Consider the following 20,411-nt stretch of genomic DNA (forward strand, 5'->3'; position numbering starts at 1 on the left):
TTCCTCCTGTTCTGAGTGACACCTGACAACACTGACTCCACCAATGGCGTGAGCTGGGGGCGGGGCTATCTATCTGTATTCAGAAATAAACACTAACACTAGATAGAGGCTCATAAATAAACACTAACACTAGATAGAGGCTCAGAAATAAACACTCATGATGATAATATAGAAGATTATACAGAATGTGTTTCTTCAATGTCTTAAATACATCCAAGAGAAACGATTGAATATAACAACACATTCTGTCAATCATGTGTTACAGTGTGTAAGATCTATTAAACATATTCAAATCATTTGATTTATGACATTGTGGCAGAGCAGAACTGCGCACTGCCCCTTTAAGGATCCACCACCACCACTGCTCGTCATATTAACAGGTGACAACAATGAGGCAACTATAAAAAGTAACCAGGAAGATGGTTGAGGATGTCATCATTAAGGAGTGGCAGAACAGTTGGGATACAGGAAACACAGGGCGACATCTCTATTTATTACAGCAAGATGTGGGTACAGGAAGGATAGCCAGAAGAAACAATAAAGAGGAGAACATCTTGACAAGGCTAAGGGTAGGACATACTAGGCTTAATAAAACTTTGCACTTAATAAATAAACACCCTTCAGGAGTGTGTGAACATTGCCAAATAGAGGAGTCAGTTGAGCATGTAATTCTTCACTGTCAAAAATTCTCTCGAGAGCGGGAAGTGTTAAGGGAGGAAAGTAGAAAGTTTGAACAGGAAGAATTAAGTCTAAAAAATGTTTTTGATATTGAAGTAGGGAAGTTATTCAGTTATTTGAGAGAAACTGGATTGATAAATAGAATTTCGGGGCAGGAAATATTATTAGTATTATTACTATTATTAGTTTTATTTATTTTGTTTCTTCAAGGGAAGGAAAGCTCTGACCCACACTCCAACATAGTAGGTGGCGGTAATGCACCATAATGCTGGTTGCCACCCGCCATTAAACGTAACAAAGAAGAAGGTTGAGGAGGTCACAAAAGAAAAGGAGAGATTTGAGACTGGCTTAATGTGAAGTTGGGGTGTGCGAAGCTGAGGAAGGAGAAAGTTTGTTTTGTGTACTGGCATGTGGAGTAGGAACAAGATTGGAGAAGAGGAAGAAACCACAAGGGAAAAATCTGACAGTGCATATCACCAGAGAGTGAGGCCTGGATTCTCTTCATAGCCGTTGTTAGCACTTCTTCAGTGGGAGTGGAGTGGCATGGGTTCATAGGATCTGCAACTGCCGAAGAGCTCCACGTTCATGGTGTGACGGTGAAATAAAGGTCTATAGTGGAAGCGACAGGAAATAGCTTGATTTCTTCTGACTTGCCTTTATTCCCTTGTGTTGGACTCTCACTCTGTGTCCTGCAGCATTGCCCACAGTCACCAAACAGGTACATGCAAACTCTCCGTAAACCAGCGTGCATCATCCACAAACTCCTGCTTTAACTCTCTCTCATACATTTACACACACACACACACACGCACATACACTTTAATAATTATTGTGGGGTTGTATTTATATTATGTGTTCGGTTGGGATTTATGTATTTTATTGCTGGTATTTTGTTTGAGTCTTTGACTCCTTGCCTTTTTGTTTACGGTTTTATTTGTTATTTAAATACACTTCTGCTTTGTTAAACTATTTTGTTATTGTTTTACTTCATGTAATTGGTGGCTTTTAGAGCTATCTGGGCCGAGATATCCATTTTGACAGGCCTAAACCTGTCTGACATCCAAATTTTGTTATTTAAAATAAATGTAAATTTTGTACAGGGGCCGCCATTGTTACAACATCCAGATCATCTCATTAAATAAACACTGACGCACCTGAATGTGATCGACCGGAAGTAGACTCAATCTCCTCAGTCTTCTTAAACTCTGATTTAATCTCTGAAGACAGAAACACAAAGTCATCAACAATCTCAATAGAAACATTCACTGGTTTAAAACAGAAACAGAATTTCCTCTTGCAGTGTCTCATTTTCTAAAGGCAGTTTATATATAGTTTATTGTCTCATATTAAACTGATCTTTATATGTATTACACAAACAGATCTTCAGTTTTATGCTACAGATAGTTAAACATGCTCTTTCCTTCTCAAACTAATGACTCGACAACTTCACAATTTACAAATGAGTCCCACAAATAGACTGAAAATGCACTTGTGTTCATCCCAAAGCAGCAAAGACATCATTCAAAGTGAATTACAGGAAGAAACTCTGAATGTTTCAAGCAGTCAGTAATAAACACATGAGTGAGTTTCATTTGATTTATAACACACAGGAAACATTAAAATACTCACCATTAACAGTTACATTGAATGTTGTGTATGAGACTTTATTATTGCTTATTCTGAGTTTATAAAGTCCCGAGTGTTCAGTTGTGATGTCTCTGATGGTGAGAGATCCAGTTTTACTGTCCAACTTCAGTCTGTCTTTAAATCTCCCATCAAGAACATCATCATATACACGCTTGCTGTCGGCCTTTCCATTGATTTGAGCAATACGAGTCCTACTGGCTTCAGGTCCGAAACACCACACAATCAGATCACTTTTCTGTTTTTCAACATTTGTGTCTAGAGTGACTGAATCTCCCTCGATCACTGACTTGATTTCGTCCGTGTCAACTCCAAACACTCCTGATGAACACACAGAAAGATTGCAGGTATTTAAACACATGATCAGCACTCACATGTTACTTTTTCTTAATTACGAGACACGTTAGACATTATTCACAGTAACGTCATAATTAATATTTGATGGGAATGTAAACGAGGCTTTGAGGAACAGAAGAACAGTTTTATGTATAAGCTGCAGGAATCTCCTTCATCATATCTTTATTTCTGTTCCTCAGTTTCATTCATGTAAATATTCTCTGAATCATCGTCTGTAAATAATTCTATAAAGTGGCAAATCCTTACAATAATTTTACCCTTTCTTCTGTTAATCATTTTAGCAATTTTGTGTTCAATAAACCCACATAGTGCCCCTTTAATGGGACAGTTCACCCAAAAATGATTCGTTCATTATTTCTGCACCCAGGGTCTTTCTAATCCTCAAGGATGAAAGATGGGAACAGTGCTCTTGTTTTCCATTCAATGAAAGTGAGTGGTGACTGAGATCAGACATCAGTTTCAATGGAACACAAGAGATGTTAGAGACTGACAGTCTCAGTCACCATTCATGTTCATTGCACATAAAACAAGAACACTTTCTAACACTTTTCTAAAGGAGGTAGTAACTTCCCAGAGGATAGATGAACTTACTACAGGTACAAATAATACATTATCATCAATTATAAAAGTATAGTAATCAATTATTTTAGAAAATATTCACTAAAATGAACGTGAATGACCCAAGAGAGATTATTGAACACAATCTATTTTAAATGGGTTGTAGTTGTAGTGGGGAGCCGTACCCAAAATATCTGCATGAAAAACACTTTTACACCAAATGGTAAATGTTTTTTTTTTACTACGGCTTAAAAAAAACTATTTTTATCTTCATTGGCACAAAAAAAACCAAATTTCACAGTTTTTTGTCCCTGGCACAAAATGACCATCTAACATCATTTCACTATTCAAATCAGCAGCACAAAGAAAGAGACAAAGGCCAGCATGGAGCATTGTCATGTCCATCAATGCAAATTAGCAGGTTATTAAAAAAAAAAGATTGTACAGATTGTTCCTTTAACTTCTCAGAAATACATGCTATGGCTTGTACATATCTTGGAGAGATGTTATATTTGGCCACTACCGGGCAAAAGTTTTGAAACTCATTCTTTATTATAATTTCGTTTTTTTTTTTTTTTCACATTTAGAATAATAGTAAAGTCATCAAAACTATGGAATAATAGAAATGGAAATATTGGAATTCTGTTGTGATAAATCAAAACTGTCTTATACACTCACCTAAAGGATTATTAGGAACACCTGTTCAATTTCTCATTAATGCAATGATCTAATCAACCAATCACATGGCAGTTGCTTCAATGCATTTAGGGGTGTGGTCCTGATCAAGACAATCTCCTGAACTCCAAACTGAATGTCAGAATGGGAAAGAAAGGTGATTTAAGCAATTTTGAGCGTGGCATGGTTGTTGGTGCCTGACGGGCCGGTCTGAGTATTTCACAATCTGCTCAGTTACTGGGATTTTCACACACAACCAATTCTAGGGTTTACAAAGAATGGTGTGAAAAGGGAAAAACATCCAGTATGCGGCAGTTCTGTGGGCGAAAATGCCTTGTTGATGCTAGAGGTCAGAGGAGAATGGGCCGACTGATTCAAGCTGATAGAAGAGCAACTTTGACTGAAATAACCACTCGTTACAACCGAGGTATGCAGCAAAGCATTTGTGAAGCCACAACACGCACAACCTTGAGGCGGATGGGCTACAACAGCAGAAGACCCCACCGGGTACCACTCATCTCCACTACAAATAGGAAAAAGAGGCTACAATTTGCAAGAGCTCACCAAAATTGGACAGTTGAAGACTGGAAAAATGTTGCCTGGTCTGATGAGTCTCGATTTCTGTTGAGACATTCAGATGGTAGAGTCAGAATTTGGCGTAAACAGAATGAGAACATGGATCCATCATGCCTTGTTACCACTGTGCAGGCTGGTGGTGGTGGTGTAATGGTGTGGGGATGTTTTCTTGGCACACTTTAGGCCCCTTAGTGCCAATTGGGCATCGTTTAAATGCCACGGCCTACCTGAGCATCGTTTCTGACCATGTCCATCCCTTTATGGCCATCATGTACCCATCCTCTGATGGCTACTTCCAGCAGGATAATGCACCATGTCACAAAGCTCGAATCATTTCAAATTGGTTTCTTGAACATGACAATGAGTTCACTGTACTAAAATGGCCCCCACAGTCACCAGATCTCAACCCAATAGAGCATCTTTGGGATGTGGTGGAGCAGGAGCTTAGTGCCCTGGATGTGCATCCCACAAATCTCCATCAACTGCAAGATGCTATCCTATCAATATGGGCCAACATTTCTAAAGAATGCTTTCAGCACCTTGTTGAATCAATGCCACGTAGAATTAAGGCAGTTCTGAAGGCGAAAGGGGGTCAAACACAGTATTAGTATGGTGTTCCTAATAATTACTGACATTTTCTCAATCAGCTTCTTGAGGAATATCCCTGGGATGCTTTTTAAACAGTATTGAAGGAGTTTCCATCAATATTGGGCACTTATTGGCTGCTTTTCTTTATTATTTGGTCCAAGTCATCCATTTCATTTTTTAATTAAGTTTTTAGTTTTAAAATGAAATAAATTAATATGGTGGCCCAATTATATTTTTGTCAACAAAACTTATTTAAACATTTAAAGCTAGGCTGTAATCCAGAGAGGCTAGCAGTTAGCAAGCTAGCTTTGAAAGCATAGAGCCCGCCCTCGCTTCAGAGGTGTATCTAAAGCCACGCCTCCTCGATCACACATGTACACACACACAGAGCAGAGCCTCTTCACAGCGTCAAGGAACTCGCGCTGATGACGTGTGATTGTCTGCGTCAACAAGTTGTGCAGCGATATGCAAATATAGACTGACAGACAGGAAAGACATCCTATCATCCAGATATATATATGTGGCAGCGGGGGCGTGGTCAAGCGCCCGTCCGGGAGAGAAAAGCGGTAAGGGCGCTCACACCTGAGCTAAATTATGTCTAGCACCTGTCTCTAATTGCAGTAGAGCGAGGAGAGCGGATAAAAAGCCAGCAGCCACAGAGCAGAGGGAGACGGACGTACAGCAACCCAGCGTTTCTGTGCTTACGTGTGTGTGTGTGCACATTATAAAAAAAAACAATTAAAAAGGCTTAACTTGTGCCAGACCCCCTGTTTTCCTGTCCTCCTTGAGAAAGTCACTACACTGGTGCCGAAACCCGGGAGAAATTGATGATGGAACAGAGTCGCCCCATAGAGTCCTCCCAGCTGACGGAAGTCCTCCAGTCCCTCGCGACACTCCATCAGAGCCACCAACAATCCCTGCTTGAGCTCCGGCAAGACCAGGATCGTCGGTTCTTCGAGATCATGCGGGCTCAAGCAGAGGACCGGCACGCCACCCGAGCCTCCTCAGCCAGGAGGCCGCTCCAGCCGCAGTCGCGACCCGGACACCAGCGCCACATTGCCCCCAGCCGCGTTACAGAAGATGGGGCCGGCAGATGATCCAGAGGCATTCATCGATCTGTTCGAACGATCGGGCGGAAATTTGGGGTGGCCCCAAGACCAGTGGCAGCCCGCCTAGTCCCTCTGTTGTCCGGGAAGCACAGCTCGCGGCGCAACAGCTGCCGGCAACAAGCCTCCTGGCTTATCCTGATCTGAGGAGAGCCATCTTGCAACGGGTTGGTCGGAGTCCCAAGAAAGTCGCCAGCTCTTCCGGGCCTTGAAGCTCGATAAATCCGACCGCCCGCTTATGTCGCCCAGCGGCTCCGTGATGCCTGTCGGAGGTGGCTGCTCGCTGGGACCGCGACGCCGAGGAGCTAGTCGATCAGGTGGTACTGGAGCAGTTTGTCCAGCGTTTGCCCCGAAGACGGCGGAGTGGGTCCAGTGCCACCGCCCGGCGTCGCTGGAGGAAGCCGTGCGACTCATGGAGGACCACATGGCGGCAATTCCCAGGGCGGATGAGCCCTCTCTCTCTCTCTCCCTTCCCCTGTGTCTTCCCCTGTTTTTTTTCCCTCCCTCTTCCCTCTCGCTCTGCTCTCTCCCCAGGGTCCGTTCCTGCCCCCACAGGCGCGAGCGTTTGTGAGACCAGCCTCCCGGACTTGGGAACACCCGCCTAGCCCTTCCCTCGCCCTTCAGCCGCTCTCCTCCTCAGGTGGGGGCACCCGCCAGCACGGGTGCGGCCGCAGCGCCTGGGCCGGTCTGCTGGAGGTGCGGAGACTCGGACCACTTCCGGGATCAGTGTCCGCTGATGGAAATAGGGGCAGTGGTGCGGGTCTCCGATGTTCAGCAGGCTGCCCCCGATCGGGCTGGAGCGCACCGGATTCGGTAAGAATCCAGGGGGTACATACCAAGCTTTGTTGGATACCAGCTGTAACCAGACCACCATCCACCAACGCTTGGTTCAACCCGGGCTCTGGGCTCAGCTAAACTGGTGAGGGTGAGGTGTGTGCATGGGGATATTCACAAGTATCCCGTGGTGACTCTGGCGATCAAATTCGGGAGAAAGACATAGTGTGGAGGCAGCGGTTAGTACCCGCCTCACCCATCCGCTAATCTTGGGTACTGATTGGCCGAATTTTAGAAAATTATTGGAGGGGTTTGTGCGGATGGGTCCTGCATGGAAGTAAAGGGATGTGTGATGTGCGATGCTTTGGCGGGAGGCGGAGCCGGGCCGTCCTCGGCTGCTCGAATGACGTGGGAAGGGGCGAGGTTGTCGCTCCTCCTCTCCGGAATTCCCGGAGGGGACTTCCCTTGGAGCAGTCGCGAGATGAAACCCTTAAGCACGCTTTGACCAAGTGAGAGTAATCGATGGTCAACAACTCCGGCCGGTGTCGCCGTTTCATATCCGTATTTTTCGCTATTAAAGATCGCTATACAGGGTGACGCAGGACGCTCAAACAAAGGAGGAAGTAACGCAATTATTGATTCCACGGAGCCGCCGGAAATGGTTTTCCAGGCGGCTCACTATAATCCCATGGCCGGTCACCTAGGGGAACGGAAAACACTTCTCCGCCTAATAGCCCGCTTCTATTGGCCGGGCATTGGCGGTGACGTCCGCAGGTGGTGTGCGGCGTGCCGTGAATGTCAGCTGGTAAACCCACCGCCACCCCAAAGCGCCATTGCGCCCTCTACCGCTAATCGAGGTCCCCTTCGAAAGAATTGGGATGGACCTCGCCGGGCCATTAGAACGGTCAGCACGCGGACATCGCCGTGTTAGTCCTAGTGGATTACGCGACGCGATATCCGAAGCAGTGCCTCTGAGCAACATTTCCGCACGTAGTGTTGCAGGGGCACTCTTCAAGATAATCTCCCGGTGGGGATTCCGAAAGAAATCCTCACCGATCAAGGCACGACTTTTATGTCACGAACACTTCGTGAACTTTACTGAGCTCTTGGGCATCAAATCGATTCAGCACTAGCGTTTACCATCCTCAGACAGATGGCCTAGTGGAACGATTTAATAAAACGCTCAAGAACATGATTCAGTAAATTGCATACCGCATGACGCTTAGGAATTGGGATAAGTGGCTAGACCCCTGTTGTTTGCAGTACGAGAGGTCCCGCAAGCCTCCACCGGGTTCTCCCCGCTTGAGCTGCTGTACAGGCGACGCTCCGCGGTGTCCTTGACGTCATCCGCTGGCGTGGGAGGAGGGACCTTCTAACAGTAAAAATGAAATTCAGTTCGTTCTCGATCTTAGAGCAAAACTCCACACACTGGGGCAACTAACACAGGAGAATTTGCTCCAAGCTCAAGAACGCCAACGCCGGCTGTATGACAGGGGTGCTCGGCTACGGGAATTTGCACCGGGAGATAAGGTACTCGTATTACTCGCCAAGTGGCAAGGACCCTTTGAGGTCACACGACGAGTGGGGGATCTCGATTATGAGGTTAGACGTACCGATAGAGGGGGTGCGCGCCAAATTTATCACCTCAACCTCCTGAAATTATGGAGGGAGGAGGCGGCCTCTGTGACGCTGGCCACGGTAGTTCCGGAGAGGGCGGAGCTCGGACCGGAGATAAACAAAAACTACAATCTCAACACTCCGGTTCCTTGTGGAGACCAACTCTCACCGCTGCAGCTCACAGAGGTTTCTGAATTACAAAAAGAATTTGCGGACGTGTTTTCCCTCTACCGGGCCGCACAAACATCATACAGCACCACATCGAGACCGAGCCGGGCGCTGTGGTGCGTTGTCGCCTCTATCGCTTACCCGAACATAAAAAGAAAATAGTACGAGAAGAATTAGATGCGATGCTTGATATGGGCGTAATAGAGGAATCCCACAGTGATTGGTCCAGCCCGGTTGTTCTTGTTCCCAAGAGTGATGGGTCTGTTCGATTCTGTGTGGATTACAGAAAAGTCAACGCGGTGTCTAAATTTGACGCGTACCCAATGCCCCGTGTTGATGAACTGCTCGATCGGTTAGGTACTGCTCGATTTTATTCGACCTTGGATTTAACGAAGGGTTATTGGCAGATCCCCTTGACACCAATGTCCCGTGAGAAAACAGCCTTCACTACGCCGTTTGGATTACACCAATTTGTGACGCTTCCTTTCGGTTTGTTTGGGGCACCAGCCACTTTCAGCGACTCATGGATCGGATCCTCAGACCTCACACCGCGTACGCCGCTGCCTATTTAGATGATATTATCATTTACAGCAATGATTGGCAGCGGCACATGCAACATCTGAGGGCCGGTCCTGAGATCGCTACGGCGGCGGGGCTCACCGCAAACCCCAAGAAGTGCGCGGTTGGGCGTGTGGAGGTACGGTATCTGGGGTTCCACTTGGGTCATGGCCAGGTGCGTCCCCAAATTGATAAGACCGCAGCGATTGCGACTTGCCCTAGAACTAAGACCAAAAAGGGGGTGAGGCAGTTCCTGGGGCTGGCTGGCTATTACAGAAGATTTGTACCCAATTATTCGGACGTCACCAGCCCGCTGACTGACCTCACTAAAAAGGGGGCTCCAGATCCGGTCCAATGGTCAGAGCAGTGCCAACAGGCGTTACGCAGGTTAAAGCTGCACTTTGTGGGGGCCGCTTTGCATGCACCTGACTTCTCTCCCCTTTGTATTGCAGGACGGACGCTTCAGACAGAGGGCTGGGGGCCGTACTCCGCAGGTGGTGGAGGGAGAGAGCCCGGTGCTGTACATTAGCCGGAAGCTCTCCTTAAGGGAGACTAAGTACAGCACCATAGAGAAGGAGTGTCTGGCCATCAAGTGGGCGGTCCTCACCCTCCGATACTACCTGCTGGGGCGGGCCTTCACCCTCTGCTCGGATCATGCCCCACTGCAGTGGCTCCACCGCGATGAAAGATACTAACGCCCGGATCACCCGTTGGTATCTGGCCCTCCAGCCTTTTAAGTTCAAGGTGGTCTACAGACCGGGGGTGCAGATGGCTGCCGCTGACTTCCTCTCCAGAAATGGGGGGGGAGTGGTAGGCAGGCCGGATGTCGCCCCGGCCTGAGTCGGGCGGTGGGGGTATGTGGCAGCGGGGGCGTGGTCAAGCGCCCGTCCGGGAGAGAAAAGCGGTAAGGGCGCTCACACCTGAGCTAAATTATGTCTAACACCTGTCTCTAATTGCAGTAGAGCGAGGAGAGCGGATAAAAAGCCAGCAGCCACAGAGCAGAGGGAGACGGACGTACAGCAACCCAGCGTTTCTGTGCTTACGTGTGTGTGTGCACATTATAAAAAAAAACAATTAAAAAGGCTTACCTTGTGCCAGACCCCCTGTTTTCCTGTCCTCCTTGAGAAAGTCACTACAATATATTTTTTATTTTATTATTTTTTATTTTTTTTTTTATTTTATTTAGACCACTTAAATTATTGATTACGATCAGGAAGAGATTTTCAACCAGTACAACACAAATGTTTCTGGAAAAGATCGCACACACAAGATTTATGGTGAGAACAGACTCAACAGAGAGAAAGTCCATCACTAGTAAATATCAACTGCAGTACTATATAAGATAAGCTATTAATCATCATCATCATCATCATCATCATCATCAATCCTTTATTTTATTTTCAGGAGAACATTAAGTTCCCTCGTGACCCTCAGACATGTTATAACAGGGTAAACACAGCTGCAGTTCATACATTTATTAGATGTTTGGCTTGATTTTGTGCATCAGTTGTCAGTTTTTGTGTTTCTCTCACTATGATTCATATGTGAAAAGTGTCCATTGTTGTGAATCCACGTCTTCTTTTGGGTTAGGTGTAAGACATGCATTAGGTGCAGGTTAAATTGGTAAACATTTAATAACTAACACTCTCAAAGCTGACAGGACTCTGTATTCACATTGCCAGATTGTCTCATAATGGCAAATATTGGTAAACAATGTAAATAAAGTTTGTTTGCACTTGTTTAAAGGAATGGTAAATTGGTACATTTAAGGACTTTTCAGTGAATCTTAGTGCGTTTACTGTTAATCAGTGCAACTAAATATTAACTGTTGTATTTCATTTAAGGTTTGTTCTGTAATTCGATAAAAACTGAATCATTAAATATTGTATTTAGATTAAAACCTGTAAAAGTACAATCTAAACACAGACACTGCCAGTCAAGTCTGAGATGATTTGAATCTGTTTTATACAGTATTTTTTGTCTTCGGAAATAAAACTGGTATTTTATAATCTTTAGCGTGTGTTAACTCTTAATTGAAGGATCATAATAATTCAGGAAATACCTGTAAAATAACTGTGTTTCTCTGCAAAGCCTTTAATAAAAATGTCTGTAAATGTTTTTTAACTTTATTTGAATAAAGATATTTTACTTTAATTTGACGGTTTTGGTTTGGCAGCCGCAGTTTTAACCTAAAGGATAACATTTATTTTAATAGTGGCGATTATTCATTGTAAATGATATTTTTAATGAGACAGTCATAAGGATATTTAAAATAATGTAGAATTCGTACAATAATACAAACATGCGTTGACATAAAACACATCAGGTATGTTCAAAGCTACCAACAATACAAATCTCTTCACACTGGCATCAACAGATTGAAACTGGTATAACCGGTTTGATGATGAAGGACTGTTTCATGTTTCATGTTGACTGTCACGCTGGTGATTATGTGCGTCTGTAATTGTGTTATATGCCATTGAGACAGCAGAAAATAAAGAGGTTGACTGTTCAGTGTTTAATTTAAGTTAAAACACCTTTTAATAAAATTAGCAGTAAAAGAGAGACTTTTCTTTTTAACTCTGAGACTTCTTTAAATATTCAGAACTCAAAACTACATTGTAAGAGGAAGTTCAGAAATCTCGTGCCGTGTGAACAAAACTATACAATTATCAACTTATTCCTCAAATATATTATTCACAGAAAACTAAAGCTTGCTACTGTTTTTATTTTTATAAATAACGTATAAAAATGATAAACATAATGAAAAATAAAGTATGAAATTGCATAAAAAGAATAATGTAAAAAATAAATGGTTAAATAATGGGAATATCTTACCATTCACAATGAAGAGGTGTAGAGCGAGTAAACTCCAGCAGTGCTTCATGATGTTCTTAAAGAAGTGACGGACTTAAACTCTGTCCTGAAGCGCAAGGTCTGATGTTATTATGATCTGGTGTGCGAGTTCATTTTATAAGCTACAGAAAAACAAACCCCTCCCTCCCTCCTCCACAGGTTTCAGCAGAAATGAAAGTGTATATTGTACTGGACATTGTTGAGCTCTATAGAAAAACACTGGAGAAAGAAATCTACTCCTTGTGAAACACAGACATACATTCATATATTATGAGAAATAAGTTTGGCTCAAAGAGAATCCGATTTACATTTTAGTCATTGAATCAAAACTGTTTAGTAGCTCTTTAAAGATTTGTAATCATTTTTGTATGTTTTATTCAGTATAATTAAACAATGGACTAAATATTCTAGTGTTGTAAAGAAACATGTTTAGTTCCTGTAGATGACTGATATAACTCTGCAGTCATTCTGTTTTGCAAATCAAATGTGCAGTTGTCCTGGTATGGTCAAAGTCAGGTTTCATGTAATTTATCTTCTACGTGGAAAAGGAGGGAAATGTAAATAGTGTCACTTTGCATAACCAAACAGCCCGAGCCAAGAGATAAGAGAAGATAAATATACAGCACATTTTAAATGATGATAATAAATTATCTGGAATATTCTTCCAAAGGTAAAGTATAAGGGTGCTCCAATCGATCGACCGCCGATCGTTGTCAGCCGATAATCGTTTTAAATAGTTTGATCGGTGGTCTCTTTAAAGGCCGATCAGAAAAGCCTATTAAATGATGCAAAACTCACGAGACAATTTTTCTACGTGCAGCTAAAATGGCATCACTATATTCAGAAATCTAGCAGTTCTACCAGGTGTCTGAAAGAGACAATAAATGTGCAATTTGCAACGTGCGTGCAAAGGAAATCCCACGGGGTGGAAAGCACCAAAAACATTTCAACACCACCAACCTCATCAGACATTTGAAGGTTAGTCACGTAAAGGAATATGAGCAGTTTTCAAAGCTAGCTAGCACCAAGGCAGAGAGAGAGCGAGACCGCTTGGCAGCTCAGGCGCCACTCACTCAGCTGTCGGTAACAGAGACATTGCAACGACATCAACCCTACAGCAATGACAGCAAGAAACAAAAAGAAATATCAGCCAAAATAATGGAATTCATATGCCTTGATCATCAGCCGCTGTCTATTGTGGAAGACGGAGGTTTCCAGCGACTCATGTCGTACTTGGATTTACGCTACTCTTGTAGGGCATAAATATTTCACTGATGTATGCCTGCCGCAGTTATACCAAACTGTGTTTAAACATGTCGACGGCCTTATGAAGGACATCACATCAATCAGTTTCACAAGTGACATTTGGAGTTCGAGTGTATGTCCCATCTACATGTTGAGCCTAACTGCACATTCACGCAATTCTTCATTCTCAAGAGTTGTCAGGGTCACACACTGCGGAGGCTCTTGCTATTTCCCTGACGCACTCAAGCCCCAGATACGTGGGCTGCTTTCTGATGTCCTGGCCACTAGACTTGAGCAGAAGAATGGTGAGGTGAGCCTGGCAGCGAGCGGATCCGAGCCCCCAGAGAAAGTACCACGAGTTGGCTCCTTACATGCCATGTATGCAGAGTTGTTGGATGAAGATGGGGAACATGGTGGCAGTGACATCAGCTGCTCAACAACATCGAAGCCAGTTATTCCGCGGAGCGGAAATCGCTTGTGTTTTGGCAGGACAATAAAAGCCGTTTTCCCGCTCTCGCACAAGCAGCACGAGCATACCTCTGTGCACAGTGCACAAGTGTAGATAGCAAACGACTTTTTAGCACAGCAGGGAATATTGTAGATGAGAAGAGGAACAAGCTGTCTGCCAAAAATGCGGAGATGCTTATATTTATAAAGAAAAACCTGCCATTGACGCTTAAATAACCTTTGGGAGATCTGAACCTACTAATCTCTCTCTTTCTGTTCCCCACTCACCATCTCTCTACTCCTCTCTAAAAGCCCACAAAATCTGCCTGAGCTTTCCAGAAAAAAAGTGGCTACTCCAGAGTTTATCATTGACTCATGATGCAAAAGCAGTCATGATAGTGCAGCTGCGGTTCTGTTAGTGTCAGCTGCATTTCTTGACATCCCAAGAGAACTTACAATGGGCCTGGCTTGTTAGGCCTGCCCTAAGAAGTGAGATATTTATTGCCAGTGATCCTTTATCTCCTAAATGCAGAGATAAATTGATGGCTGACTGACTTGAAACAATATTTTGGCTATAGCCTTTGTTGAAGTAAATGTATAAATACTCTGTTTTTGTAATTTATTCCACAGGAAAGCTATATTTGTTAAGCTCTAAGCTGTTCTCAATAACATAGGCAGCTATGGTTTAAGTTGTGTCTCTAAAGGTGCGTTCACACTGCCAGCGACTTTGTCGCTGCAGGTCGCCAGTGGCTGGCCGTGAAGTCGCTAGTGGGCGTTCCCACTACTGGTTGCCTAGTAACATTTATAAATGACATTCACGGATGCCATTCCATTGCTGTTGACACCAAATCTCTTTTCTTGCCACTAAAAACAAACATTTTGGCGTGAAAAGTCTAAATATAAATGGAATCAGTACATAAAATGCTTTATATCAAAGATGAATGAGAAACCAGGCGTGCTGTTTGCCATAGCGGCTGTTTATCTGCGGCGAAAACACAAATGCCGGTCTGTCTGGGTCCATAAAATCCCCGCGATCTCAGATACACCTTTCCACGCAGTATTTTTCTTAAAAATGTCCTTGTACGTGGGAAGAGACATATCATAGGGCACTGGAAAATTGCTAACAGCAAGAATTAGCCTTTCATCCATCTTTCCGTTACTACAGGAGCTGAGAGAGAGAGAGAGAGAGAGAGAGAGAGAGAGAGAGAGAGAGAGAGAGAGAGAGAGAGAGTTGAATTGAATTTTAAATCACCTTTTAATACAGTCAAACGAAAAAGCTTTCCATTACATCAATTTTCATAAGTCACATTTTCATTATACAAACACACTTTACATACTTCTATTCAAGAACAAAAACATACCATACTCCTTTACTGCAACAAGTTTGAAAAAATTACTGTCCCTTCATGAACAGAACATAATACCTCACAACTACACCATATCATTTCAAATGATAACAAATCATTCATAGCTTTGAAAAAATTAAAATCTGTAATTACTCTTGATTTAATCACATTAGAAAAACCATCAGTACATCTTGTCCAGAAATGTTTTCAATCTTATTTTTCCTACTCACATAAATTGCCATTTTTGATTGGCCCAGAACAAAATTTAACAGTTGACACTCAGAAGCTTTTTTTCTTACATATTTAAACCCGCAAATAAACATTTGCATAGAAAAATCTTCATTAAAAGCCTTAAAAAATGACTCTAAAACAATGAATAACGGTCTCAATCTATCACAGTGCATAAAAGCATGAAAAACTGTTTCTCTCTGAGAACAAAAAGGACAGTCAGGGCTAATATCTGGGTTTAAAACAGAAATAAAAGCATTGACAGCTATAACCCCATGTAAAATTCTCCACTGTATGTCACCCCTCTCTTTGGTAACGGTGGCTTATATAGTGCTCTCCATTGTGGTCTAAAATCATCACTTAACCCAAGGACATTACGCATGGTGTATCACTCCTTTTATGTAAAACTTTCCTATTAAAAACTTTGACACAATTTATATACAAAACTTTCCCATTAAAAGAATCAGCACTAAAACATATATCTTTCTTTTCTAAAAACAGACCTTGACACTCATCCATTTTAGGTGACAAGATTAAGAAATGGAAAGGGTCCTCATCATCTGGTTCCAAAAACCTTGACAAAAGTCTACAATGGTTTCCATCTCTTCTTCTTCCAGAACTGACCTCCACAGCATTACAAGTTGACGAACCACTCTTAACGATTTAAAACCCAGCTTTACTGCCGTCTCTTCAATGTTCTTAAAGTCCGGTCCTGCAGTATTTACCAGGTGTCCCAGTGTTATAAATCCTGCTTTTATCAATTGACTGGTGTTTGCAGGAAAATAAGCACTGTTTACAACCCTTTCAAAACGGGTACCATGAATCAGTGGTTCTTGAAGTAACCAAAAGAGTGATCTCGAATTTTGTCTTATAGTAGCCTCAAACAAATTCCAGACTTTGAAAATGTTCTTGTAAAAAATAGGTACATTCGATGTATCTATTTTTGGGGTTCATCAAAAAAGAGACTTATCAAGACCTAAGCCTCCCAAGCTCTTCAAAATCTCACAAGCAACAACATTCCAGTTTGCCTTGTTTGATCCGTGATAACAGTCTATGTATAAAGCGCATGCTAAAAGCTGCAACTCTACTTTGCACATTTATAAGACCTTGTCCTCCTTCATCTTTGGGTAAAAATAACACACTTTGGGATACCCAGTGTAACTTTTCCCAAAAGAAATCGATTAAAACCTTCTGAATATCAGAGAGTAAACACAGAGGAGGATCCACACATGCTAGACGATGCCACAAAGAGGATGCCACAAGGTTGTTAATAACTAGAGTCGTCCCCTGTATGACATCTTTGGAATCAACCACTTCCATTTTTTCAGTCTTCCTTTTACTTTTTCAAGAACATCATCCCAATTTCTTTTTACAACAGAGTCATCTCCAAGAAATACACCCAAATATTTAAAACCTCTCTTAGACCAGGTTAATCCATTTGGGAGTTTTGGTGCACCCTGTGACCAATGGCCAACCAAAATCGCTTCACTTTTGGCCCAGTTTGTCTTGGCTGAAGATATTTCTTTAAAATCATTTAAAATATTTTCCACTTTATCAATGTCATTTTGATCACCGATTAAGATCACCACATCATCAGCATAAGCTGACAAAAAGACAGTTTTACCAGAAAAAGGTAAAACCATACCTTTGATGTTATCTCTGACCTTGCATAAAAGAGGTTCTATTGCAATAGAGTATAACATACCAGACAGAGGACAGCCTTGTCTTACACCTCTTTCCACTTTAAAAGGAGCACATAAGCCACCGTTAACCTTCAGAATACCTTCAATGTCATTATATAAAACTTTAATTTTTTCCACAAAACCTTTAGAAAACCCAAAGGCTTCCAGAGTATTTAAAAGGTATTGGTGTTCTACCCTATCAAAGCCTTTTCCTGATCTAAAGAGATCAGGCCAACATCAAAACCTTTCATTTTAGCAAGGTCAAAAAAGTCATGGATGAATGAAATATTATCAAAAATAGACCTCTCTGGGATACAATATGTTTGATCGGGTGAATCACCTGCTCTAAAATCCCTGCAAGTCTATTAGCAAGGGCTTTAGAAAGGATCTTGTAGTCACTACACAAAACTGACACTGGCCTCCAACATTTAATTTCAGTGAGATCTCCTTTTTTAGGTAGAAGGGTAAGAACAGCTCTACGGCAGCTCAAAGGCAAATGGCCATTTGTAAAACTGTCATTTAGAACTTCAAGCAAGTCTTCTCCCACCACAGGCCAAAAAGCCTTAAAAAATTCAACAGGAAGGCCATCTATACCTGGAGCTTTCCCAGGCTCCATACTATTAAGTGCTCTTTTTAGCTCTTCAACACGTAGTTCACCACCAAGATCCCCTGAGACTCAGAAGACACTTGAGGTAAATTTTCTAAAAAATTATTATTTGTGATTTGTTCTGCTTTGAGCTCACTTCTATATAACTCTTTATAAAAACTTGCAATTCTTCTTCGAATTTCATTAACATCAGTTAACATCTGCCCATGCTCGGATCGCAATGAATGAAAAAATCTTTTTTGGCCATTCTTCTTCTCCAGGCCAAAAAAACTTTGAAGATGCATCCATTTGGTCAATGCTTTGAAAACGTGACCTAACCAAAGCCCCTTTTGCTTTCCTCTCTAATAAATCATTCAATTTGGATTTTTTTCCGAAATACATCTCATAAGAGTCCAATCACCAGTGGATTCTACCTGTTCTTCCAATTTAACAATTTCCATCTCCAAAACCTTCATTAACCTATCTACATTTACCGTGACATTTTTTGTATACTGTTGGCTTAACTGTTTAATTTGGGCTTTTCCGTGAGTCCCACCACTGTTGTAATGAGCTAAAATCTAACTTTGAGTCTCTAAAATCCTCCCAAAAAAATTCAAAAATGTCTTTAAAATCTTTGTCACTCAAAAGAGCATTATTAAAATGCCAATACGCACTCCTTGGTTTTACAGAGCTCAAAAACAAAGAACATTGAACCATACAATGGTCAGAGAAAGAGATTGGAGTAATACAACAGCTTTTAAAAACATTAATCTGGTGACTAAAACAATATAGTCTATCTAACCTTGCCAAAGATACAATCTTATCACGAATATGAGTCCATGTATATTGCCTACAATTCCCATGAAAATTCCTCCATATATCACTAAGCTCATGAGTTTTAATAAGTTGTATCAGTCTTTACGTGACAGCGTATGAGGCTCAAGGTGATTTCTATCAATATCCTTTTCAGTACAGTTAAAATCACCACCCAGAATTAAAATATCATCATCTGTACACTTTTTTAAAGTCGTGCATAAAGAGTCTAAAAAACAATTCTGTCTGCACTTGCCGTAGGAGCATATACACAAATAAAAACAAAAACTTGATTTTCAATCAACGCTCTAATTTTTAAAATTCTCCCTTTTATTATCTCGCCCACTTCGTGAAGAAATAGGGACTGAAATTTTTTGAGAACAGGACAGCAACTCCAGCACTAAGTGAGTTATTATGACTCAAAAAGAGAGCCCATCCCATTCCATGGCCCAATTATTTGTATTTTGTACATCGCTATGTGTCTCTTGGAGTAACACAACATCGAAATGTTTTTGTTTACATAACTCATAAATCTCCGCTCTTTTTTGCAATCCCTTGCACCATTCACATTCAGGGATGCAATATTTATGTTACTCATGCTTAAAAAAAAACACAACAAAAATAAGCTCCACACAAGCATCGCAGCAGGGACCATGGAATTCAACATTTTAAACACCATCATTGTTGCTTGTTTCCATATTAATTTTTCTCACAATCTTTTTCAGCCGGTACACCTCTTTATCTGTAAAGCAACCCTCACTCATTAAACTCCGATATCTTTCCACAAATAACTGAGTATTTGGGAAAAAGTCCTCAACCACTACATTCCACTTGTTTTTTGTAATTCTCAGAAACCGTTTGATGTTTTGAGCATCATAACCTCGAATGTTATAATCCGACTGAGAAAGAACACTACTGGAATCAGATGTATCCCCATCACTATCATCTTCCTCTTCATTGGACAACTCATTTGTACTTTTTTTCACCATCTTCAAATTACCCTCACTTTTTATGTTCTTTCTTTTCAAAGGTACTTTAAAAGACTGTGAAACCACCTCTTCTGTGATAACGACATCAGACAACACTTCAGAGGATTTTATTCCACAATCAGTGCTACTATTCTGCACTTCAACTTCAGCCATAACAACCATATCTTCCATGAGTTCTTCAGACCCTGGACGTCTATTCTGTACAGTCTCAGATACACTCCCATCAACGGCCAATGGCTCACCTTCAACCACATTTGAAACATTCAAATCCGCCATGGGAACCTCTGTTTCCACTATTACCTCAGCAACTGTCTGTGGTCTAACCGCATCCTCCTTTTCAGTTTTATCTGGACATGTACGGACCAAATGCCCTGCTCTACCACAACCAAAACATCTCATTTTATCAGTAGTTGCATAAATCAAGTAGTCAAAATCGTCCACTCGAAAATTAAATGACACATCAAGCTCAGCGTTATTCTTTAGTACCATATATACATATCTCCTAAAGGAGACTACATGTTTCAGAAGTGGAGAAACATTTCCAAGTGGAATCTTTTGATTGGTGAAACCAGTTTTCCGTAGCGAGACAGCATATTTACTAGGAACTCATCCTTTACGAAAGGTGGCACATTTGACAGCGTCACTCTCTTAGACGGCATAGAGAGCGGAAGCACAACAGTAAACGCATCATTTATCACTATACCACGCTCCACTAATTCATTTGCTTTTTCCACAGTACTCAAAAACATTACTATGGCATTGTTCATTCTAGAAGCCGACAAAATAGAACACAATCCCACCACTTCACCTGCCGCTAAACAGCACTCTTCTATACTCACCACGGACGCCACTTTCACTCCATGACGCCGTGTGAGTAACTCAAAAACCTCCGAACCGGCAAACGCCATGTTCCCGAAAGA

At 42.0% G+C, this 20,411-nt stretch overlaps 2 protein-coding genes across 4 annotated transcripts in view; one reads left to right on the forward strand and one right to left on the reverse strand.

Moving 5' to 3' along the window:
* The window catches only part of LOC127639461 (SLAM family member 9-like), a 235,745-nt gene that overhangs the window by 147,548 nt on the left and 67,786 nt on the right, over window positions 1-20,411 (forward strand). The window lies entirely within an intron of this gene.
* The window catches only part of LOC127640017 (uncharacterized), an 84,053-nt gene that overhangs the window by 63,498 nt on the left and 144 nt on the right, over window positions 1-20,411 (reverse strand). For 2 of the 3 annotated variants that reach the window (XR_007970042.1, XR_007970041.1), the window contains exons 2-5: window positions 12,138-15,015; window positions 2,308-2,643; window positions 1,833-1,895; window positions 1,156-1,287 (exon numbers count right to left, since the gene is read on the reverse strand). Coding sequence is in view for 1 of the 3 variants with exons in the window: in XM_052122393.1 (XP_051978353.1) it covers window positions 1,833-1,895; window positions 2,308-2,643; window positions 12,138-12,186 (448 nt within the window). In the remaining 2 variants the exon portion in view is untranslated. Of the gene's footprint in view, window positions 1-1,155; window positions 1,288-1,832; window positions 1,896-2,307; window positions 2,644-12,137; window positions 15,016-20,411 lie in introns of those variants that run through there. The other variant, XM_052122393.1, reaches the window with a different exon arrangement.

This window comes from Xyrauchen texanus, chromosome 48 (genome assembly GCF_025860055.1).
Source record: "Xyrauchen texanus isolate HMW12.3.18 chromosome 48, RBS_HiC_50CHRs, whole genome shotgun sequence".
NCBI lineage: Eukaryota > Metazoa > Chordata > Actinopteri > Cypriniformes > Catostomidae > Xyrauchen > Xyrauchen texanus.